The 23,454-nt window shown below is 47.7% G+C and overlaps 1 protein-coding gene across 4 annotated transcripts in view; it reads left to right on the top strand.

Annotated features, from left to right (window-relative positions):
• ATXN2L (ataxin 2 like) overlaps positions 1–23,454 on the top strand; it is an 842,401-nt gene that overhangs the window by 404,361 nt on the left and 414,586 nt on the right. For all 4 annotated transcript variants that reach the window (XM_086932367.1, XM_086932366.1, XM_086932369.1 and 1 more), the window contains 3 exons: positions 9,505–9,782; positions 10,158–10,227; positions 10,501–10,644. In XM_086932367.1, the coding sequence (XP_086788493.1) occupies positions 9,505–9,782; positions 10,158–10,227; positions 10,501–10,644 (492 nt within the window). The remainder of the gene's footprint in view (positions 1–9,504; positions 9,783–10,157; positions 10,228–10,500; positions 10,645–23,454) is intronic.

Raw genomic sequence — 23,454 nt, 5'->3', positions numbered from 1 at the left:
AACAACTTTTTGTTGCTTTTGCCACACACCACAAGGGAAACGCTATCTCCAAAGCAGGGATTGCTAGATGGATAGTAAAGTGCATTCAGATCTGTTACGCTAAAGCTAAGCGCACTCTCACTATCCCACCGAGGGCCCACTCCACCAGGAAGTTAGGGGCCTCTATGGCTTTCCTAGGTAACATTCCCTTAGAAGATATCTGTAGAGCAGCCACATGGTCTACCACACACACTTTCACTAAGCACTACTGTGTAGACGTGCATTCCAAACAGCAGGCAGCTGTTGGTCAGGCTGTTCTAAAAACGCTTTTTCAGACTTCTGCAGCTGGCACGGGCGGCCGCCGTTAATGGAGGGACTGCTATGTATTCTATGCACAGATATGAATTCAGCAGCCCACATGCCTCGAACTGCAAATGCTACTTACCAGTATGCATCTGTTCTTGGCATGTAGGGCTGCTGACATTCATATCGCCCACCCTCCTCCCCGGCGCCTGTAGCAGCTGCAGTATTCATTCATATATACACATATGCTCATAGCATGGTCATCATTCACATTCTTCACTCCATCTCTGCCAATGGCTAAAAACAATCTGGGGATGGAGGCGATGCCCATGCGCACTGTAGTCCAGGGGAGGAGCCACCTATCTCGTGATACTTCGAAGACTCTTCCAGGACAACAATGTGCAATCATCCGGACCCAACACTAGGTGGCGATCTATGCACAGATATGAATGTCAGCAGCCCTACATGCCAAGAACAGATGCATACTGGTAAGTAGCATTTGCAATGTTCTGCGCAATACAAATTTCCAGACTAGACTATATCAAATGCTTAACACGGTCATCTGATACTGCCTTACTGCTCGACCAAGCTACCACTATTCGAGAGTAAGGTTCTATCTAACTTTAACCTCTGCCTATCTCTGGAGACCCTTGGACTCTATACACACTATACCTCACTTTGATGCAGTATATATAGAGCTAGTTTCTTACAGTAACACTACTGTAATAAAATCAAAGTACATTTACAATACAAACTGTATTACAACTGCATTACTACTGTAACGTATGTTCGAGGCATATGAGCTGCAGATTACACACTGTGCATAGATGGCCACCTAGTGTTGGGGACGGATGTTTGCAGTTTGTTTTTGTTGTAGAAAAGTCTTTGGAAGTCACAGAACAGGTGACTCCTCCTTTGAATCATTCTGCGCATGGGCATCGGCTCCAGATTGTTTTTTCCGCCACCGGGCTCGGATGTGTTTCGAGCGCTCAGTGTTGGAACCGATTTACTAAGACGCGCAATCCTCACCAGCTTTCAGAATTTAGTTTCGAACGTGTTTCCAGGCGACGCTACTCTTCAACATCGAAGATTTCGATTCCGGTCGTCGATGACTGCCTCAGGGCCTAACTAGGCCTCGACTCCAGCTCATGGAAAGGATGCCATTTAAAAAGTGTCCTCAATGTGGGTCGAAGTTTTCCCACACCGACCTTCATGAGGTGTGTAACTCTGCCTCTACCCGGAGCATGAGGCCAGAGACTGTTCCGCTTGTGCCTCCTTCCGCTCCAAGACGACGATCCGGGAAGAGCTAGGAGAACAATGGCTCAATCTTCAGCTTCGATTCCAGGTGACATCTTAGCAGAGGGCGTCGACATCCCAGAACAACATGGCGTCGACAGCAACTCCGAGGCAGAAGATTCCGAAGTCGAGGACATCACTCCAGCACAGCAGGTCGTAAGAAAGACCGTCGACCCCGACCCTTCCTTGACACAGTCAAAAAAGGCTCCGGTCACACCCTCTGGCTCGGGTGCACACTGAGACACTGCTTCTACTGCCCCACCTTCAGGCCCGGATAAGAAGCTAGCTAAGCCTTCCGGCGACTCGGGCTCGAGTCTGCCTCCCCACGGTGCCGGCGCACACCTACCGGCACCGAAAAATACATCACTTACCACGCCGGCATCGAAACAATCGGCGCCGAAACATACCACTCCTCCCTCGGCACCGAAACCTAGGTCGGAACCAAGCAAACAAGCTTCGGATTCAAAAAGACCACCGGAACCAAATAAACCTTCGGATCCAAAAAATGCACCGGAACCGAGAAAAACATTGGAGCCGAGAAAAACATTGGAGCTGAAAAAACCATCGGAGCCGAAAAAGACTACTGCTTTTCCTGTTGAAGACCTTGCCAAAAAACCAAAAGAAGCTACTTTGGTGCCAAAACCTCCCTCGCACCAAAAGATCAGCCTCCTGCAGACAACTTATTTCACCCAGACCCTGCACAAAAGACTCTGGTTAAAGAACGAATCACTGGTCGATTAACTCTAAATTAAAAAAAACGACCACTGGATACCCCTGCACCGGCTGCATATCCAAAAAAAGGACATGGCTACCTCTCTTCTAAGAGCTCCTTCCCCTTCTCCTCCACCCATGCCATCACCACCTGTGCCCCTACCAAAACATTCCCCTAATCATCTATCATACCAGATAATGACAACAGAGATGATAGCTCTGATGATATAGGGGGTAACCCAGATGATCCATATATTCCTCCAGGCTCGCCTGACACGTGGGATGATTACAACACCCCAGACATCCCAAATGACCCTCAAGACGACATATACCCCTCTAGGCCTTACCCACCAGAAGACACTAAGGGCTTCAATCAATTAGTACACAGAGCTGCGCAGTATCATGGGGTGGACATGCATACAGACCCTGTAAATGAAGACTTCCTAATGGATACCTTTGTTAATGCACAAAGATCCTCATCCATTTTACCCATGCTTAAAGGAGTGATTAAGCATGCTCCTGAATTCTTCAAAGACCCAGTTGGAACTCTGGTCATAAACCCACAACTAGAGATGAAATATAAAGCTGCCCCTTCAGACACAGCATATATTAAAGGCCCAGTACCACTATACTCGCTTGTGGTTTCCAATGCACAGAAAAGAGCAAATTCACAAACATCAGGTGAAGCTCCCCCACCAGATAAAGGGAAAAGAACTGCGTCTCAAGCAGCAAACATGTGGCGTATTGCCAATGCACAAGCATTATTGGCAAGATATGATAGGGCACATTTTGACGAATTAGAATCATTAATGCAGCACCTCCCTTATAAGTACAAAGATAAAGCAAATGAACTTATCCAAGAAGAGAAAAATATTACAAACACCTCCATTCGCTGTGCACTTGATGCAGCAGGCACTACCTCCACAGCAGTTAACACCACTGTTTTGTTGCTTAGACATGCCTGGCTACACATATAAGGGTTCAAACCTGAAGTCCAAAGTGCTATACTTAACCAACCCTTTGATGAGCAACACTTATTCAGACCCAATGTAGATGTATCCCTTGAAAAGATGAAAAAGAATACAGATACGGCCAAGTCTATGGGAGCCCTGCAGTCGCAGGCTCCCAGACGTTCATTTAGCCGCTCATCTTACAGAGGCGCCACCAGGGGATACTCTTCAGACACACCTTCTACCTCGCACAAAGCCCCCACAAAATCCACCTATAGTAGGGGCTACCAAAGGGGTGGTTACAGAGGTAACAACAATAAGGGCAGAGGTAAAAACAACTCTCGCTCTGCCTCTACCCCTGCCCAATGACTCCCTTCCCCCTCCTCTGCCCCATTCCACTCCTGCCGGGGGAAGACCACAGCAACACTTACCAGCCTGGGAAAACATCACATCAGACAGGTGGGTGCTTCAAATAATTCAGTCAGGTAACTGTCTAGAACGAACATCCACCCCCCAAAAGACCACCCAGGCAGCGTCCAATGTAACAGGAACATTTGTCACTGCTCAGGCAGGAAGTGGTATCCCTCCTGCACAAAAATGCAATAGAAATAGTCCCAATGCATCAGCAAAACAAATGAGTATACTCCCTATATTTTTTATCCCAAAGGACGGATCTCTAAGACCTATCCTAGACCTCAGACCGCTAAACGTTTACATACAGTCCGATCACTTTCATATGGTCACTCTCCAACAAGTCCTTCTGCTCCTGTTACAAAACGATTTCCTTGTCACGCTAGATCTCAAGGACGCCTGCTTTCACATTCCTATCCACACAGCGCACAGAAAATATCTCAGATTTGTATTAGACAGGCAGCACTACCAGTTCAAAGTGCTCCCATTCGGAGTCACAACAGCACAAAGGGTATTTACCAAATGCCTAGCAGTGGTAGCAGCACACTTGGGAAGACCACATATACACGTCTTCCCATACCTAGACGACTGGCTCATAAAAGCCAGCTCATACAGCCAGTGTGTACAACACACTCGCGCTACGATTCAACTGCTCCACGACTTGGGATTCACAGTAAACCACACCAAGTCACATCAGCAACCTTCACACATAAAACAATATCTCTGCGCTAAAATAAACACCCAACTAACACCAGTCTATCCCTCTCCCAACCAGGATAACAAGTGTACAAACTCTCCTAACAAGATTCAAGCTGCAACACTCGCTTCAGCTCGAGTGTTCATGCAGCTCATAGGAATGATGGCATCTTGCATATTTATAGTACCTCACGCAAGACTGCAAATGCGTCCACTTCAAAAGTGCCTAGCACGCCGATGGAACCAGGCTCGAGGTCAATTAACCCTTTCGATGCTCATGACGAGCTCAGCTCGTCATGATGCACGGTTGAGCTGTGCTGATGACGAGCTGAGCTCGTCATGATCAATGGACCTGACGATAAGTCAGCATAGGAGGGGAAACACCTAGCAGCCAAGGTGTTAACAGACCTAGTGTTGGTAGAGAGTCAAATGTATCGCTCCCTGCAATGGTGGAGCACCATAAACCTTTCAAAGGGCCGACCGTTCCTAGAGCCAGTTCCTCAGGTAATCTTGACAGTGGACGCATCGCTCTCCGGCTGGGGAGCTCACCTACTGCATCACACCGTGCAAGGCAGGTGAACACCGCAACAAAAGTTACTCCACATCAACCACTTGGAGTTACTAGCTGTTTTTCTAGCCCTAAAAGCATTCCAAAAACAAGTATCCGGCAAAGCTGTCTTAGTCCGCACAGACAATGACAGCCATGCACTATATAAACAAACAAGGGGGAACACACTCTCTGCAGCTCTCTGTTAGCACAGCCGATATGGAGATGGTCTATACCACTAAAGATCTTCCTCTTAGCCCAACACGTTCCAGGAGTACAAAACCCCATGGCAGATCTGCTAAGTCGACAGACACAGCAGATCCACGTTTGGGAACTTCATCCACAAGTTATTCAACCGTTCTTTCAAATATGGAGACAACCTTAGATAGACCTCTTCGCCACCCACGAAAACACAAAATGCCCAAACTTCGGCGCCAGATATCCACAACCGCTGTCCAAAGGCAATGCGATATGGATTAACTGGTCCGGAAAATTTGCGTACGCTTTTCCTCCTCTCCACTACTTTCGTTAGTGGTATGCAAGCTACAGCAACATTCCCTAACAATCATTCTAGTTGCTCCAACTTGGGCCAGACAACCGTGGTACACCACGCTGCTGCAACTATCTGTGGTAACACACCAAAAACGAAGCCTTTCTCCACGCCTCTTAACATAGAACCATGGCGAGATCAAACACCCGGACCCAGCTCAGCTCAACCTAGCGATCTGGCTCCTGAAGTCAGTTTGGTTTCCTCAACCTTCCTCCAGAATGCATGAACGTTATTCAAGAAGCCAGACATCCCACTACTAGAGCATGTTATGCTGCTAAGTGGAAACGGTTTGTGATATACTGTCAAAACAACTACATAAATCCTTTAGATGTGTCTATTCAACACATAATAGGATACCTATTACACCTTCAAAAGTGTAATTTGGTCTACACGTCTATCAGACTACATCTTGCTGCCATTGCAGCATATTTACAAAATAGACAACATCTATCTCTTTTTAGAGTACCCGCTATAAAACCTTTAATGGAAGGACTCAAAAGAATAATCCCTCCGAGAACGCCACCTTCACCAGTGTGGAACTTAAACATTATTCTCACACGGTTAATGGGACCTCCCTTTGAACCGTTACATAAATGTGAATTGCAATTCCTAACTTGGAAAGTAGCTTTCCTAGTAGCTATTACTTCTCTTAGAAGACTCAGTGAACTACAAGCATTTACCATTCAAGAACCCTTTCTGCAAATGCATCATAACAAAGTAGTTCTTCGTACTAATCCTAAATTCCTTCCTAAAGTAATTTCACCCTTCCATCTAAATCAATCTGAGCTGCCGTATTTTTCGCGCAGCCACAAACAGTCGCAGAAAGAGCTCTACACACCTTAGATGTCAAAAGAGCATTACTGTACTACATCAAAAGGACACAAACTTTTCGTAAAACTAAACAACTTTTTGTGTCTTTTTCACCACCACATAAAGGCAACCCCATATCAAAATCGGGGATAGCTAGGTGGATTGTTAAATGCATACAAATATGTTACCAGAAAGCCAAACGTACTTTAGCAATTCCTCCAAAAGCCCATTCTACAAGGAAAATAGGGGCTTCAATGGCATTCTTGGGGAACATTCCCCATGATGATCTATGCAAAGCAGCTACATGGTCTACACCGCACACAGGAAGCTTCTCAAAACGTGGATTTTTAATCTTTCCGACGATTGGACTAAAGCTGCCATCTAGCCTCCCCCTCCTTTCACTCTGTGAACTGGTTACAGGATTTACAGCGCCATGATGCTCCTTCCGGAGCGAACGTCTGCGCTCTAGAAATACCCCTCCAAATATCCAAATATCCATTCACAAAACACTATTGTGTAGATGTGCAAACTAAACAACAAGCCACTGTGGGCTCAGGCTGTACTAAAAACTCTGATTCAAACAACTGCAACAGATACGGGTAGTCTCCGCTAAAGGTGGGTACTGCTATACAATCTGTGCACAGTGTGTAATCTGCAGCTCATATGCCTCGAACAGAAAATGCTGCTTACCAGTATGCATCAGTTCTTGGCATGTTGAGCTGCAGAGTTACACACGCCCACCCGCCTCCCTGGCTGCCTTTATCTGTTCCAGTATTACCTTAATTAGATCCAAATCACATGGACATCACTACTCCTTACCTGGGGGGCCGGGTGGGACCGGGCCCCCCAACGAGGCCTGAGGATTTCTAGAAAGGTATCCCCTGGAGGTGAAGAGGTGTAATTGCACTGAATTGCGATTATTAATCGTTATTTCTTATAGAGGGACTGAATTTCACCTGGTTAATGTGAAGTGCTGGTGCAAGGTGATGTCATAAGCAAAAGTGGCACCCCTGCACCTTACGCCCCATGGCTTTGGATGGCCCAACTGACTGTGCCTAACCAACCACCAACATCCCAACTTACCTCTCCAAGTGGTGGTCGCACCTAGAAGACCTTTGTTCTCGAGCCTGCAGTGTGTTTGCAAACTGGAGACTCCCCATTGAAAGCTAAAGGGCACCTGACGCCAGAAAAGCACTCTGCATTCGGCCACCCCAGTGCCGCTGAGGGTGCATCTTTTTTGCTGGCCTAACACCCCATTGTCCATGACTTTAAGTACAGGAGCTTTGCTCCCACAACCAAGTGGCTTGCTTGTCAGCAGCCACCAACCGGATGCCCCCTATCCTCGGTTTGATAACATTGTGCCTCAGCACCTGGCTGCCCTAGTGCCGCTGAGGGTGTAACTATAGTGCATCCTTGACCCTGGGGGACCACTGAGTCTAACCCGAGAATGCCAACTCCCACAACAAAGTACTAATCTGTGAACCGATAACACTATTTTCCTAAATAGGATAACATTGACTGTTTTTCTATGAAACGTTTCTAAGTGTGGAGTTGGAAAACCTAAGAAATGTATTCAAAATTGTACTAAATAACAAAAATGCTTTTATTCACCTGTTCACAGGAAATGTTCCAGTTCAGTATCCAGGTATACTGCACTGTGTAAGAAAAGTAATCTGCAAAGTAATCTACTGGTTATTTAACTAAAAATCCTATACAAAGTGTATGTGCTGTATTCTGAAAAGCACTGCATTATCAGGAACACTATTGTAATCAAATCAAAGTACATTTACAATTGCAATCCAAACCGTGTTACAACTTCATTGCTACTGTAAAGTATGTATTGCTTATATTTGCCAGGCTTGCTTAATACTAGAAAAGAAAATAACTAAAACATTTCTATTAAAAAAAAATTGGTCTGAAGTTCAGTCTTTGAGTGTGTGAAATCATTTGCTGACTGAGTGTTTACAACAAATGCTTAACACTGTCCTCTGATACATAAAGCCTTACTGCTCGACCACACTAGCACAAATAGAGTGGGGCGCTATCTACTTTAACTTTGCCTACCTTTTGGGTTCCACTAGACTCCCTGCACACTATACCTCTCTTTTTTATAGTATATACAGAGCCAGCTTCCTACAATAACACATTCAAATTACAATAAATCTTCTTTATCAATTGGAATTCACAGTCCCTGCACAAAAATCCCATCTCCACCCGAGAGCTAAGCACAAGGTTAAAAGCCCTGCATCTCCAAAGGTACTGTTTTATTGGTCTCCCCAACTCTGTATCTGGCCTGCGACGCCGCAACCAACCAGGACTGTTGGATTTGCTCACAATGCTGTGATAGCCCCGGGTGGAGCTATCGACTTCAAGGAACTGTATATAAAGTCTATTTTTGCTTAATCGGTATTGTGGATTACTGTATGTTGTATTATCTTTTTGGCCTTGTTTTTCACAGATTAATATTGGATCTTTTTGTAAAACTGGTGTTGTCCTTTTGTGGTGTTTTCAGTATATTACTGTTGGTTATATGCAAATGCTTTACACATTGCCTCTGAGATAAGCCTTCCTGCTCGTGCCAAGCTACCAAGGGAGTGAGAAGGGGTTATTTTAGAAGTGGAATCCCCTTATCCTGACAAGAGGGGTGGATTCTGGCTGATTTGGGTTCATACCCTAGCCAACCAGAAAACCTAGTTCTAATACTTAGTTATTATATATTAAAATGTGACCGTGCCATCTCCATGGAGGAGGAGGCTAGCACACAACTCTTAGGTGCACTTATTTATGCTTTACATCTTTTGCAGTCTATACTGTGTTGAGGGATATCTGAAAATGGTCCCTACCTTTTAGTATTACATATGTTTATTGAGTGTACAACAAATCGCAAAACAGTAATGACATGTTAAAGTGGCAGATCCATCGGGGGACAGACCCGCCGAGCAGTGTTAAGGAAGGCACTAACCACTGATCACGTAATGAGAAAGCAGTCTTATACACAGCAAGCCGCCTACAACCCAGTCTGGGCCGGCTGCGTCATAAACCTATTGTGGTCCCTACCTTTTAGGACACTTTTGGATTAGAATGTGTTCATATGTCACTTTGACTGGACCTACAGCCAGTACTCTATTTTTATTTGTAAATGAAATAGATCTTATTCAAGGCTTAATTACTAGATGGCATAAATATGCATTTGACTGTAGAATATCTCAAAGCCGAAAAACAGTTGTATGTAAGTCTTTTTTTATCTACAGCTCCAGCCCAGCAGTGCTTCAGAGGCTGACATTCAACCCTTCGTGCCTAAGGTCCAGGAGAGCATGGAGATTAAAGTACAGCCTGAAGACAGCACAAGCTCTGAGGTTGTAGAGGAACCAGAACATGCTGCGGTGCAAAGTAACAGTACCAGTATTGAGATCCTGTCCGTCACTAAAGAGGAGAAGGGGCATTGCCAGGAATCGGAGTGTCTGACCCAGACAAGCAGTCCTTCGAGGAAATCAGAGTCAGAAAGCCGAGATGATGAGCAGCCCTTGGAGTGAGTATGGACATACGTGTTGGGACTATTCCGGGTAGTTACCTGGGACCAGCATCTCGTAGACCAGGACGAAGTATGATTAAAAAGATAGGTATTGACTGGGAACATTAGTAGGTCAAACAGGTGACACAAATTGTTGACGTAGGTGGTGAGTGTTATAGGGCTATATTCTATTTAATCCCTGATTTTGTGTTCCTCATCTATGGAGGAAGTATGTGAAGGTTGCTGAAGGCAGTTTCAATCCCAGGATGTTTTTGTATGCTCAGAGAAGTTTGCATTGGGCACACTCTTGGCCTTCTCACCTAGTCCTGTGCATATTGTGGTTTCTTCAGCTGTTTGCTTAATTTTTCAAGAAGTGTCTTTTCTTTATTTAAGTTCTGTGAAGAAGTCTACTTTGAACCCTAACGCAAAGGAATTCAACCCTTCAAAACCTCTCTTGACTGTGGTGAGCATTCCTAGCAGTTTTGTTTTGTGTGACATCACTCTTGAGTGCTTTTATTTATTGTAGTCCAGAATGTGTGCTTGTGGCCTGTCATCACACTTTTTAAATGTGTATGGGAGCTACTTATCACAAGGCTGCATTGGGTCTCTACTCCCATAAAGGTCATGTATTTCATTGTGGTGTTTGTATTGATTTCGCCTCTTTCTGCCTCTTTAATGTACAGTGTTGCTGTCCCGGCAGGTTCTATATTGAATATTTAATATTTATCATTTTCAGAACAAAGCAACAAGCACGCCGACCTCCCCTGGTCCCCGGAGTCACTCGACTACTACCATCCCTGTACTGCAGACTGGACAGGGTGCAATGTACAGCCCATATATTTCTTACCTGCCACCTCTCCATATGAGCCAAGCTGTGCAGGTAAGCTTGCAGCCTATTTGCTCACTTTCTGGCAGAAATAAGGCACCTGAATTTCCATCATAACTCTTCCTTATGTGTTCACTTTGCTATGATCTCCATGTAAATGAATCTGTGGCCTAGGCCTATTCCAGAAGTGTTAAGCATTCTGCCAAAGTTAAGGCGGTTGCGACATATGGGGCAGCAATTTTAGGAGTGACGAAAATCCATCTGCTGCATCATGTGGAGGACTCTTTTCTTTAAAGAAATATATCGCTGCCCTCAAGGTATGTGACCAGCAGAGGTTTTTCCCGACTTCAAGACACCCCTGCACCAGACGCCCCAAGGCCAACTGTGCCCAACTCCTCGGTGCCTACCTATCCTCCAAGATCCCAACTTACCTCTCGAAGTGTTGCCCGCTCCTGAAGAATCTCCGTCCTCGAGCCTGCAGCCTTTGTTCATCTCCCAAGATCTCCATTGAATAACATTGAGCGCCCGACGGCTCAAAAGCACTCGGCACCCGGCCGCCCGAGTGCCCCTGGCAGTGCAACCTGTGTCCTTATCTACTCCCCCATTTGCCCTGAGCAAGTGACCAGGAGCCCAGCTCCCACAGCTGCGTGGCTTGCTTGCTAGCAGCCACCAACGAAGGCCCCCTGCCCCTCATTGGATAACATTAGGCCTAACTACCTCTGCACCCGGCTACCCCTGTGCCACTTAGGGTGTACCAACTGCACCTACCTGACCCTGGGAGACCCCGGAATCTATGCCCAGAACCTTGAATCTGCCAGTCGAGTACTTACCCAAAAGCCGATAACTCACTTTTCTTACATAGGGTAACATTGACTGGTTTCACTTGGAAAAGTGTGGCGTTTTGAAAATTTAAAATATTCATCTGAAATCAGCCGAAAAACGAATTCCGATTTACTGACCTTATATCAGAAGAGAACCAAGTGCTGCATCTGTTAGCCCCGCACTGACCCTAAAAAGTAATGTTCGAGACATATGAGCTGCCGATTTTACACTGTGCATTAGATCGCCACCTGGTGTTGGGCTCTGATGATTGCATGTTGTCCTCTTAGAAGAAGTCTTTTGTAGTCACGAGATAGGTGACTCCTCCCTTGGACGATAGTGCGCATGGGCATCGGCTCCATCCTTAGATTGTTTTTTTCAGCCACTGGGTTCCGGTGAAACTTTTCCGCTCCGGTTCGAAATTTACTTTTCAAGTACTTCCATGCGCAAAAACGTATTAAATTTCACCAAACTTCTTTCGATATCGACAAACATCGTCTCGACTCCATCTCCTTGATTCCGGTTGTCAACGCGGGCTGATGGGGCTATCCACGCCGTGAGGCCTACACTTCATGGAAAGGACGCCATTCAAAAGATGCCCCGAGTATGGATCAAAGTTCCCACACAGTGACCATCACGAGGTGTGTAACCTGTGCTTATCGCCAGAATACGACAAATACAGCTGCACAGCCTGTGCGTCCTTTCGATCCAAGAAAACCATTCAAGATCAGAGGGCCCGTCGACACGGCATGCAGAGATCGGCTCCGGAACCGGTGGATATCTTAAACGAAGAAATTCCGCTCGTTCCCGAAGAAGATTCAGACTATCTCCAAATCGTATCAGAGGCAGACGACTCAGATGACTCCATACCATCGGGTCAGCGCGTGAGTACTACTGCCCCTGACCCATATCGAAAGCAAAGGTCAACACTCCGCCTCCGGGGTCCAATCGCGACCCAAAAAACAATTAGAAAGCCCCGCCATCGAGCCCGGCTCCGAAGAAAATACTCGAGCTTTCCGATAGCTCCTTACTGAGCAAGCCGCACGTGCAATCCCACCAGCTCCTTATGCACCAAAAGAAGTCTCAGCTCCAAAATCGTCGACTTGAACTATGAAGCCAGCTTCTGATGCCTCGAAGGCGACGAGACCAGCTTCCACTCCAAATCCAATATCTTCGGTACCGAAACCTAAAAGGCCTGATTCCGATGCGCTCAAGCCCTCGAAACAGCCTACGATTCCGAAAACAATACCTTCGGTGCCGAAATCTACGCTAAAGGACACAGTAATAACTCCTAAGGCTGAAGACAAGCAGCAACCACGCCTGGAACCGAAAAAATTGGCGCTGGCAAAGGTTCCGCAAGGAGAAGACCTTTTCCAACCTGATCCTCTACAAAAGAAGATCTACATTGACCCAAAGACAGGTCATGTATCCACTACACCACACAGAAAGAGTTAATTAGACACAGCACCTACACCTGCAGTGCCTGTCAAGAAGGACTCTGCCACATCTCCTATGCACCCTTCTTCTTCTATAATTCCTTCTCCTACATCTCCTGTTCCTCCTAACAATTCACCTCAACATTCTCCTGAACACTCTCCTCCTCATTCTTCACAAAATACACCTCACAATGATGAGGAGTATAGCATAGGGGAGGGGTAGACCCAGATGAGTCTTTTCCCTAATCCGTTGATGATCCAGATTGGGAGTACCCAAACCCACAAGATGTGCCAGATATTCCTGACCCACAGTCATATCCATCAAACCCTTCTCCCCCAGAAGACAATATTGGTTTTGGGCACTTACTGACTAGGGCCGCCATTTATCATGGGGTCACCATGCCTTCAGATGAGGCAGAAGATTTTTTATTAGATACGTTTAAACAATCACAAAGGTCTGTTTAAATTCTTCCTATGATTAAAGGGGTCATCAAACATGCTCCAGAGGTATTTAAAGATCCTGTACGTACTAGGATCCTAAACCCTAGAATTGAGAAAAAGTACAGGCCTGCTCCTGGGCATCCGGCCTACGTTAAAGGACAGCTACCCTTAGATTACCTAGTTGTATCAAATGCTAGGAAAAGAGCAAACTCACAAACCTCAGGTGAAGCACCACCCCCTGATAAAGAATCTAAGGTGATAGATGCTTCAGGCAAAAGAATAGGTGCACAAGCTACCAATACATGGCGTATAGTTAACACACAAGCTCTCCTTGCAAGATATGACGGGGCTCATTATGATCAGTTAGAGACATTACTACAACATCAACCTGACCAATATAGGGCGCAGGCAAACAACCTTATACAAGAAGGCAAGTTAATTTCAAATGCCTCAATCAAGTGCGCACTTGATGTAGCAGACACTGCATCTAGAGCTGTAAACACAAGTATCCTACTTAGACGTCATGCGTGCCTACGCATTTCAGGATTTAAGCAGGAAGTGCAAACTACCATCTTAAATCAGCCATTCAACCAACATCAATTGTTTGGACCAGAGGTAGACGCAGCACTTGAGAAAATGAAAAAAGATACAGATACAGCCAAATCACTGGAAGCCTTGCAATCCACACAAGCTAGAGGCTCCTTTCATCGCTCCTTCTATAGAGGAGGCTCCAAACAAACTGGAGCAGACAATACAGCTTCCTTTAAATCCAATACACAGGCATCCTCCAATAAAGATTATTTTAGAGGAGGCTATAGAGGCAACAACAATAAAGGAAGAGGTCAAGGTAACAACAATAATCAAACCTTTTCCACCACAAAACAGTGACTTACCTCGCCTCCCCCAACAGCACTACACTCCTGTGGGGGGCAGATTAACACAGTTCCTACCTGTCTGGAATTCCTTCACAACTGACAGGTGGGTAAGACAAATTATCCAGTATGGCTACTGCCTCGAACTTACAGCTACCCCTCCACATATACCACCCAGGCAGCGTCCAATGTCTGCAGAGCATCTTACTGCTCAAACAAGAAGTCCTATCACTTCTTCAAAAGGACGCAATAGAAATAGTTCCTTTACATCATCAAGGAACAGGGGTTTACTCACTGTATTTTCTAATACCCAAAAAAGACGGGACACTAAGACCAATTCCCGACCTCTGGTCCCTCAATCAATATATACACTTGGATCATTTTCGCATGATCACTTTACAACAAGTGCTCCCAATGCTGCAACAAGGCAACTTCCTTAACACACTGGATCTAAAGGATGCCTACTTCCACATTCTCATACATCCTCCTCACAGGAAGTATCTGAGGTTTGTACTGGAAGGACAGCATTATCAATTCAAAGTCCTTCCATTCGGGGTAACCACTGCACCAAGAGTGTTCACAAAGTGCCTAGCAGTAGTAGCAGCACATCTCAGAAGACAACAGATACATGTCTTCCCATATCTAGACGATTGGCTCATAAAAGCCAAGTCATTCTATCAGTGTGTCCAACACACACATCAGACAATTCAAACATTGCACGACTTAGGGTTCACAATCAACTACACCAAGTCGCACCTACAGCCCTCTCATGTACATCAATATTTAGGGGCTACAAAAAACACGTCGACAGCGCTAGCGTATCCCAGTCCAGCAAGGATACAGAGCATTCAAGCCTTAGTCACAAAGTTTCAACATCAACACTCTCTCCCAGCCAGAGTGTTCATGAGACTAATAGGCATGATGGCATCTTGCATCTTTATTGTACCATATGCAAGACTGCAAATGCGTCGGTTACAGGAATGTCTAGCAACAGTGGAATCAGGCTCAAGGAAAACTAACAGACCTGGTGTTGGTGGACAGCCGCACACATCGCTCTCTGCAGTGGTGCAACACCAAAAGCTTGACAAAAGGGCGGCCGTTCCTCGAACCTGTTCCACAAATAGTACTTACAGCAGACGCAGGATGGGGAGCCCATCTCCTACATCATGCAACTCTAGGGCAATGGACCATTCAACAAAGATCGTTCCATATCAATCACCTAGATCTGCTAGCAATATTCTTAGCACTCAAAACTTTCAAGTACAAAACAAAGCTGTCTTAATCCGGACGGACGACATGACAGCTATGTACTATATACAAAAACAGGGGGGGGGCACACTCTCTACAGCTGTCCCAGCTTGCACAGAACATTTGGAGATGGGCCATTCCACAAAACATATGTTAGCAGAACACCTTCCAGGAGTCCACAATCATATATCGGATCTGTTGAGTCGACGGACACAACAAATTCACGAATGGGAACTACATCCGCAAGTTCTTCAACCATTCTTTCACAAGTGGGGTCATCCAGACATAGATCTGTTCGCCACACACGAAAAGGCAAAATGCCCAACCTTGGCCACCAGGTTTCCACACCCGCTGTCCAAGGGCAATGCCATATGGATGAACTGGTCAGGCAGATTTGCGTACGCTTTTCCGACACTACCACTAATACCACTAATAGTGTGCAAGCTACGACACCAGTCGCTCACACTGATTTTAGTAGCTCCCACATGGGCACGCCAACCGTGGTATACAACTCTACTAGAACTATCCCGATTTGCTCACCAAAAGCTACGTCTCATGCAGAACCATGGAGACATCAGACATCCAGACCCAAGTCAACTGAATCTGGCAATCTGGCTCCTGAGGTCTTAGTTTGGTTATCTTAACCTACCACCAAACTATGAATATCATTAAAGAAGCCTGGAGACCTACTACTAGAGTTTGCTATGCTGCTAAATGGAAAAGATTTGCCATTAACTGCAACAATAACCAAATTGATCCCCTAGATGCTTCCATCCAAAATATCATTTGCTTTCTTCTACATTTACAAAGATGTAACTTGGCATATTCATCTATACGCCTACATCTGGCAGCAATTGCAGCATATTTACAAAATAGACAACATCTGCCTTTATTTAGAGTGCCTGCTAATAAAGTATTTATGGAAGGATTAAAGAGAATCATTTCTCCTAGGTTACCACCCTCTCCAGTGTGGAACCTAAACATTGTTCTTATCCAGTATTATGGATGTCTTTCATAGATTCACATTCCTGAATCATTCCCCGTCGTCGGAATGGGAGTCCCCGGTACATAAATAAATTAATGCCCTATAGAAATATAAAGAAATAGGTCTATAGGCCTCCCATTAGTAACATTAGTAACATATCCATGTCCTTTTGTCAAAAGGACCAAACTCTAGAAAAGAGTCACTAAGCTGTCACCTCCCTCTAGAACCCTCCTGGAAGGAGCCTCAGTCCCTCAGATTTTCTACTGCACTGCTCAGGTTTTTTCTTCTCAACTGGTTTCCAGTGTTTTGGGATATGTTATCCTGTTGCTCCTGTCATTGCTGATATATCATGGCTGACAAACCAAACAAGCATTTACAATGCAATGGTTTCGCCTTCGTTAAAGTTAGAGCTATTGGCATTGCTCTTGACATTATTTTTATTTGTTTTTTTTTTAACATAAATAAATGGCATTGTCATTTACAATGCCACTAGATTTCTCTCGCAAATGAAACACACAGAGCCCCCCACACACACACCCACACAGAGCCCCCCACACACACAGCCACACAAAGCCCTCCACACACACAGCCACACAAAGCCCTCCACACACACAGCCACACAAAGCTCCCCACACACAGCCACACAAAGCTCCCCACACACACAGCCACACAAAGCTCCCCACACACAGAGCCACACAAAGCTCCCCACACACACAGCCACACAAAGCTCCCCACACACACAGCCACACAGAGCCCTCCACACACACCCACATGGCACAAGCAGGCAACAGGGGCACACTGAGGCACAAGCAGGCACAAGCAGGCAACAGGGGCACACGGACGCACAAGCAGGCAACAGGGGCACACGGACGCACAAGCAGGCAACAGGGGCACACGGACGCACAAGCAGGCAACAGGGGCACACTGAGGCACAAGCAGGCAACAGGGGCACAAGCAGGCAACAGGGGCACACGGAGGCACAAGCAGGCAACAGGGGCACACGGAGGCACAAGCAGGCAACAGGGGCACACGGAGGCACAAGCAGGCAACAGGGGCACAAGCAGGCAACAGGGGCACAAGCAGGCAACAGGGGCACACGGAGGCACAAGCAGGCAACAGGGGCACACGGAGGCACAAGCAGGCGACAGGGGCACGCGGAGGCACAAGCAGGCAACAGGGGCACACGGAGGCACAAGCAGGCGACAGGGGCACACGGAGGCACAAGCAGGCAACAGGGTCAGGAAAACAAGCACAAGCAGGCAAAAGGGTCACAAGCAGGAATTGTAATTTAGACGGGGCTGAAGTGGAGAACGGTCAGTAGGGAAGTAGTGTGGCTGGTGCAGTGGTACCAAGCTGAAAGGTGAGAGGGGCTGTCTGCACCCCAGTTTGGACAGTTTCCACTACCTAACAGGGATTGGTGGGAGGGGGGCGTACTTCTTGCTTGCTTTAGGGCTGTTACTTCGGGGACGCAGTGCACGCGCCTGCCTGCTGCCGCCGGGACACGACAACAGGCAGGGAGAGGACAGGCTGGAAATTCTGGTGGAAATGCAAGAAGCTGTCACGTCTAGTTGCTCTCACCTTGTCCAATATCAAACAAGTCTCTGCCACAGCAAAGCCAGGTGGATTAAACACGGAGAAGGCGGTCTCAAAGTCGTAGACCCCACTTCCGGAACCAACCAGAGCTATCCTCGCAAGATCAGCTTAACCACCTGGGGGGTGCAGTGAGCTCCTGCAGGGAGGGCTGTGAGGTGCAGTGAACTCCTGCAGGGAGGGCTGTGGGGTGCAGTGAGTTCCTGCAGGAAGGATTGTGAGGTGCAGTGAGCTCCTGCAGGGAGGGCTGTGAGGTGGAAGGAGGGCTGTGAGGTGGAAGGAGGGCTGTGAGGTGGAAGGAGGGCTGTGAGGTGGAAGGAGGGCTGTGAGGTGGAAGGAGGGATGTGAGGTGGATAGAGGGCTGTGAGGTGGATAGAGGGCTGTGAGGTGGATAGAGGGCTGTGAGGTGGAAGGAGGGCTGTGAGGTGGAAGGAGGGCTGTGAGTTGCAGGGATTCCTGCACTGTGGGCAGCATCTCCAGAAATCACAGAAACATTTGTAATGACCGGTAAATAAGCCGGCCCTACCAAAAGAAGCAGCATATAGACATGTACACACGCATACATACAGAGAGACAACTTGCCCAACTTAATGGTGCATTTAATACACTGCTCCGCCACTCCCAAAAAATATTCAACGTTTGTCAATTCTGCCTACACTACAAGGGAGACTCGCCCTTTCACCTTCTTAGATCTGTAAATTAATGATCACCTATTTGGGTACAAGTAACAGCTGACATTAGCAGCGTTCTGGAAACGCCTGAAGGGAGGTAAAACAGTGTAGAGAAAACCCAAGATATTTGTAAAGATGGCAATTCTGTGCCTGCCCATGGAAAGCACAAACTACTTCCTTGGGAGCAAGGGTCTGTTCGTTTCAAGGAAGAAATGCCACTCAGAACACCAAGAACCCAGCCCCGGGTGTCATTTGGCGGCCTGATGCATCCTGGGAGCTGTAGTCATCCACCTAGACAACGGATTGTTGCAAGGTAGCAGATGACGGTTGGTCGGGTATCGGAACAGGCAAGGCATCCAGTAACAATTATTGAAACTGGTACCCCACCCCCCCAAGAGCCGAATTATTTTGTTTGTTAGAAGCCCCTTGCATCCCCGGAGATCTTCCCACCCCTACAAAAACGAACCTCTGAAGGTAAGGAGTATTACAACTTCTGAGCAGAGCGTACAAAACAGGTCTCTGAAAGAGTCATTTATCCTGCTTCACCTGGAGGCATCTCGACGCGTGGGAAGGAGGCAGGGCAGACGAGCACCGCACGCCGAAACAATTGCATTCTCCTCCAAATGCACACGCCCTCCCTTCTTCACCTGCTGTTTGTCCGCCAGCACCTCCTCGGCTCGCTCCTCCACCTCCTGCAGGAAACGCAACACAAGGTCGTGTTCCCTTGATTGAGCCAGCGCCATCCTACCTGGAGCTTTTGAGCTTCAGATGTGAAACCTGTGACAAGCCCAATCACCCGTCAAGAGAAGCCGACAACAAACAGACTTTCTACTAAAAGTAGCCCAATACAATACCTAACGCTCATCAACTTCAAAACTCACCGGACTGCTCCCAGGAGGCGGCTGGGGCGCTTGGGGTGTCCTTCCTCTGCCGGGGCCTGGCCTCTCTTCTCGGGTGCCGCGGGCGGGGCTCTCCTGCACCGGGGCCTCGCTGGCGGCCGCACTCCTTTCTCCCGGGCACTTTTCCCCTGGCAAAGAACAAGCGGCGGCGGGACTTCCGGCTTGCTTGCGGCCCGGCCGGACCAGATTCGGGGGCGTTCCCGGCTTTTGGCTGACGTAGCATGACGTAGCCAAAAGCTCTTTTAAAGAAATGTATTTTTACATTACCTCCCGTTCTGTAAAGAGCACCTGGGTCCAGCTACTGCTGGGCCTGGCCTTGCCCTGTGGCCTCTGCAGCCCTGATTCACACCTCATTAAATCCTGCTGTGCTGCTCAAGTGAGGCGAAGCAGCACAGCAGGAGAGGTAAAGAACTGAACTTCTGCCGCCATTTCCTGGAGGGCGGGTCGCAATGTGAGCCTGCATAACACAAATTAACATGCAGGTTCACCCAACCCTTGCTTAAAAACCCGGACATTTCTCCAAGTTGGAGAAAAGTGTCGGGACACTTCTCCAAAACCTCGGACCGTCCGGGGAAAACCGGGACGTCTGGTCACCCTAGCAATGAGGAAAGATGCGTAAAGCCAGGACAGCAACAAGTGCCTTTTAATTCACTGTGCACTGAATTCCCCCCGAGCCCCTCAAAGCCTACTGCCCCCCCCCCCCCCCCCCCCCCCCCCCCCCGATGGGACACGGGACACACTCTGTCGGAGGCGGCCTATGGGTGTGGGGCTCACAGACCCTCACTGCATGATAAGGGTTTACTGCCCGGGCGAGGTGGAGCCGTGCCAAGAATAGGGCACTAAATAAGAGCGGAATCAAAAATGAAAAATCAAAACAACTGGGATTGGACGGGGAATGCCTCGAAAATGTGCAGGTTTAGGAGGAAAAGATCTTGGAGCAGGGGCGTAGCTTCCTTTGGTGCAGCAGGTGCAGTGGCACCGGGGCCCTGCCCAGAGCGGGCACTGAACCCTGTTTTTTACTGTATTTTATAATTCAAACAGCAGCCGGGGGGCATTATTTTCCTTGCATTGGGGTCCATGACACACTGGCTCGGCTACTGGGTGGAGTCTACCCTTTTACATTAGGTGGGCACGCGCTCTTCGTTTTGTTCACTGGTGGAGGATTTTTTTCCCACACAGTTGCACTTTTCACCAGACACCTGTCCGTGGTTAACGTTTAACAACATATACAGCTTGCTTCTTTATTTCACGTGCCAGAACATGCTTATGGCTCCGTGGCACTATGAGCAACGGTTATGACTACTGCCCAAATCACTGAGCCTATCCCTGGTGAGGATGAAAGGCTGAGCTGAGCTCACCATGGCTAATATCTGTGACCTGCCACTCGGCAGCCGGCACGCCAACCCACCGCGCTGCCTCATTTCTCTAGTCGGTCAATACGGGGTTCTCCAAAGATCACAGGTCACCTGTAGCGTCGCTTTTGTTCTGTTTGTCTAATACGGGGCATCCCTGGGGGAAAAATGGGAAGGACAATTTACCACTGGTTTCAGCTGCAGCATCTATATGTACATTTGACAATATATGCCTGTGCTGCTCGAATTAAAACCCCGACAGACACCACCATGTGCCACAAACTAACTCCAGGGTACGACTGGGACTCCTCCATAGTAGTCGAGGGCTTTCCCCCAAGCACCCTAAAGCCAGGAAGCAACTGGGTCCTATGGGATCCATATGTAACTGGTCAACTGGAAGTTCTTTTTGCAGTTTTTATGTAGCGCAAACTTGACTAGAAGGTATTGTAGCTCTTTACATGAGCACTAGTTACGTTACAAAAAAGACACACATATATAGGGATGGGGCGATTAAGTGATTTGCCCAGGATCACAGGATGTGGAGCCGACGCCGAGACTCGAACTTGGTTTCCCAGGTCGAAAGTGGCAGCGCTGGCCGTTATGATGCCCCATCCTCCTGTTTCCAACCGCAAAGGGCACCCGCGATATCAAGCATTGGAATGTCCGCATTTCCTGTGGTGGTCTGATTCTAGGGGGCTTGGAAGACAACGCCGAGTACCACTACACCAGAAGGCACCAATTCGGGTATTCAAGACGTGCCTCTTTCACTACCCACGACTGCCCCTCGTCTGCCGAAAGCGCCTAGAGGCGGACCAAGGCTAGTGGTTTATGAATCAATTTAATTACACGACCATACGTATTCCACGACCATACAGATTCCACGACCTTACGGTTCGACGCGGCAACGCATTAAAGCTCTCTTTTAGCTGGTCGGGCGCAAGTTGGTCTCGAAATGCACTGTTCAAATTTTGATTTTTTTTCCACGATTTAAGGGACCTTGCAACGCTCCACTAGTCTCAAAATATCTGCGTTTTGTGTTGTTGAAATACAAACGGGTCCTGAAATGTATTTTTTTGGAGACCATCTATGTACTTGTCAAACCAGCGAAAAGCTTCCCCTCCTTTCCACCCAAAACGCGTCAACAGGCCGCACTGTGTGTGTGCTTGTCTTGCGCTCGCCTCGAGCGCGCTCCAGCAGGTGCATTAACCCACCGAGCTTGTTCTGTTGGTATGAAAGGAGTGGTCGGCCAGCTTTTGCACATTTCCACATAAAACGTATCACCCCCTGCACCCAGCGACTGCTTCGTTACCTACATTTATTTAGTATCCCAAAGCGCCCAAAAAGTGCAGTCACAACGCATGTGGGCGCTTTACATAAACTACATACATCAACGAATAAACATGCAAATCTCTATAGTGACTGGGTCAACGCATTGGGCCTAGTAGTTGCTTTATTGGCCCGACACAAGCTGTCTAGAAAGTTGATGCCGCTACAATCTCAGTTTCAAAAGACGCCTTCACAACGCTAGGTTTGTATCCAAAAACGAGCACGTATTTTTCTGTACCTTCAGCTGTTGGCCCACAGGGTATATTAGACCGTACTGGAATAAAAGGTACCCACCAGCTGTGTACAGCAAACCTCGTTTTTTATCCCAAATGTGCCTTTGAAAGTACCTTGTGACTTTGCTCTTGAACATAAGCGCCTGCAATGTTTCAAGGCGCACCCAAGCTGACGTACGAGACGTTTTGGCACTTAAGACAGAATGACTTACATTTTTGCTTCACTCCAGCTGGGGGAGGCGGGACATTTCACGTCCTTGCACCCTTGCTGGATGGGTAGGGGACGGCTGATGGGTGAGCCCGGGTCAGAAATAGAAATTAATCTATACTGCGAGAGCGAACGGTCAACGGGGAGAGGCAATTAAAGAAGCAAGTTGTTGGGTGAAAGGGACGGGCAGTTCAAAGAGAGAGCACGGCCCAACGAGGGAAGAAGGTGCTGTGACGGGAAAAAGGGGGAGCCGCCGGGACTGGCGAGAATGGGGTATAGAAAGGCGAGCAGAGACTAGTAAGAGGGGGCGCTGATATAGAGGAAGGAGGGTAGGGACTGGTAAGGGAGAGGGCGCAGGCGGCTGAAAAGCTAAGCAGATCATAGTGAGGGGGAGGGAGGCGAATGAGTATGAGAGAGAAGGGACGAGTGCGCGGAGAGAGGACAGGCTGCCGAAAGCAAAGCGCGACCCAGCGAGAGGAGCAGGAGACAGATGGGCGAAAAAAGAGAGAGGGGACTAAGGAGGGAGAGGGGACCAGCTGAGGATGGAGAGGAGGGACAAACGAGGGAGGGAGATTAAGGACTGATGTGAAACTACTTCACATCAGTCCTTAATCTCCGTCCCTCTGGTGAGCGCGAGGGAGCGAGGACAGACGGACAAAACGGACAGGAGGGTCGAATTTGGGGGTAGGACGGCGAGAGCAGACTGGCGAATTGAGAACTACAAGTAGAGATGGGAGAGAGGCCCAATGATGAAAAGCGGAGCCCGGACTAGGGGGAGAGGCGG

Source organism: Lissotriton vulgaris, chromosome 7, assembly GCF_964263255.1.
Source record: "Lissotriton vulgaris chromosome 7, aLisVul1.2, whole genome shotgun sequence".
Classification (NCBI taxonomy): Eukaryota; Metazoa; Chordata; class Amphibia; order Caudata; family Salamandridae; genus Lissotriton; species Lissotriton vulgaris.
The sequence above is the reverse complement of the archived record's forward strand: the minus strand, read 5'-3'. Positions and strand labels throughout refer to the sequence as shown.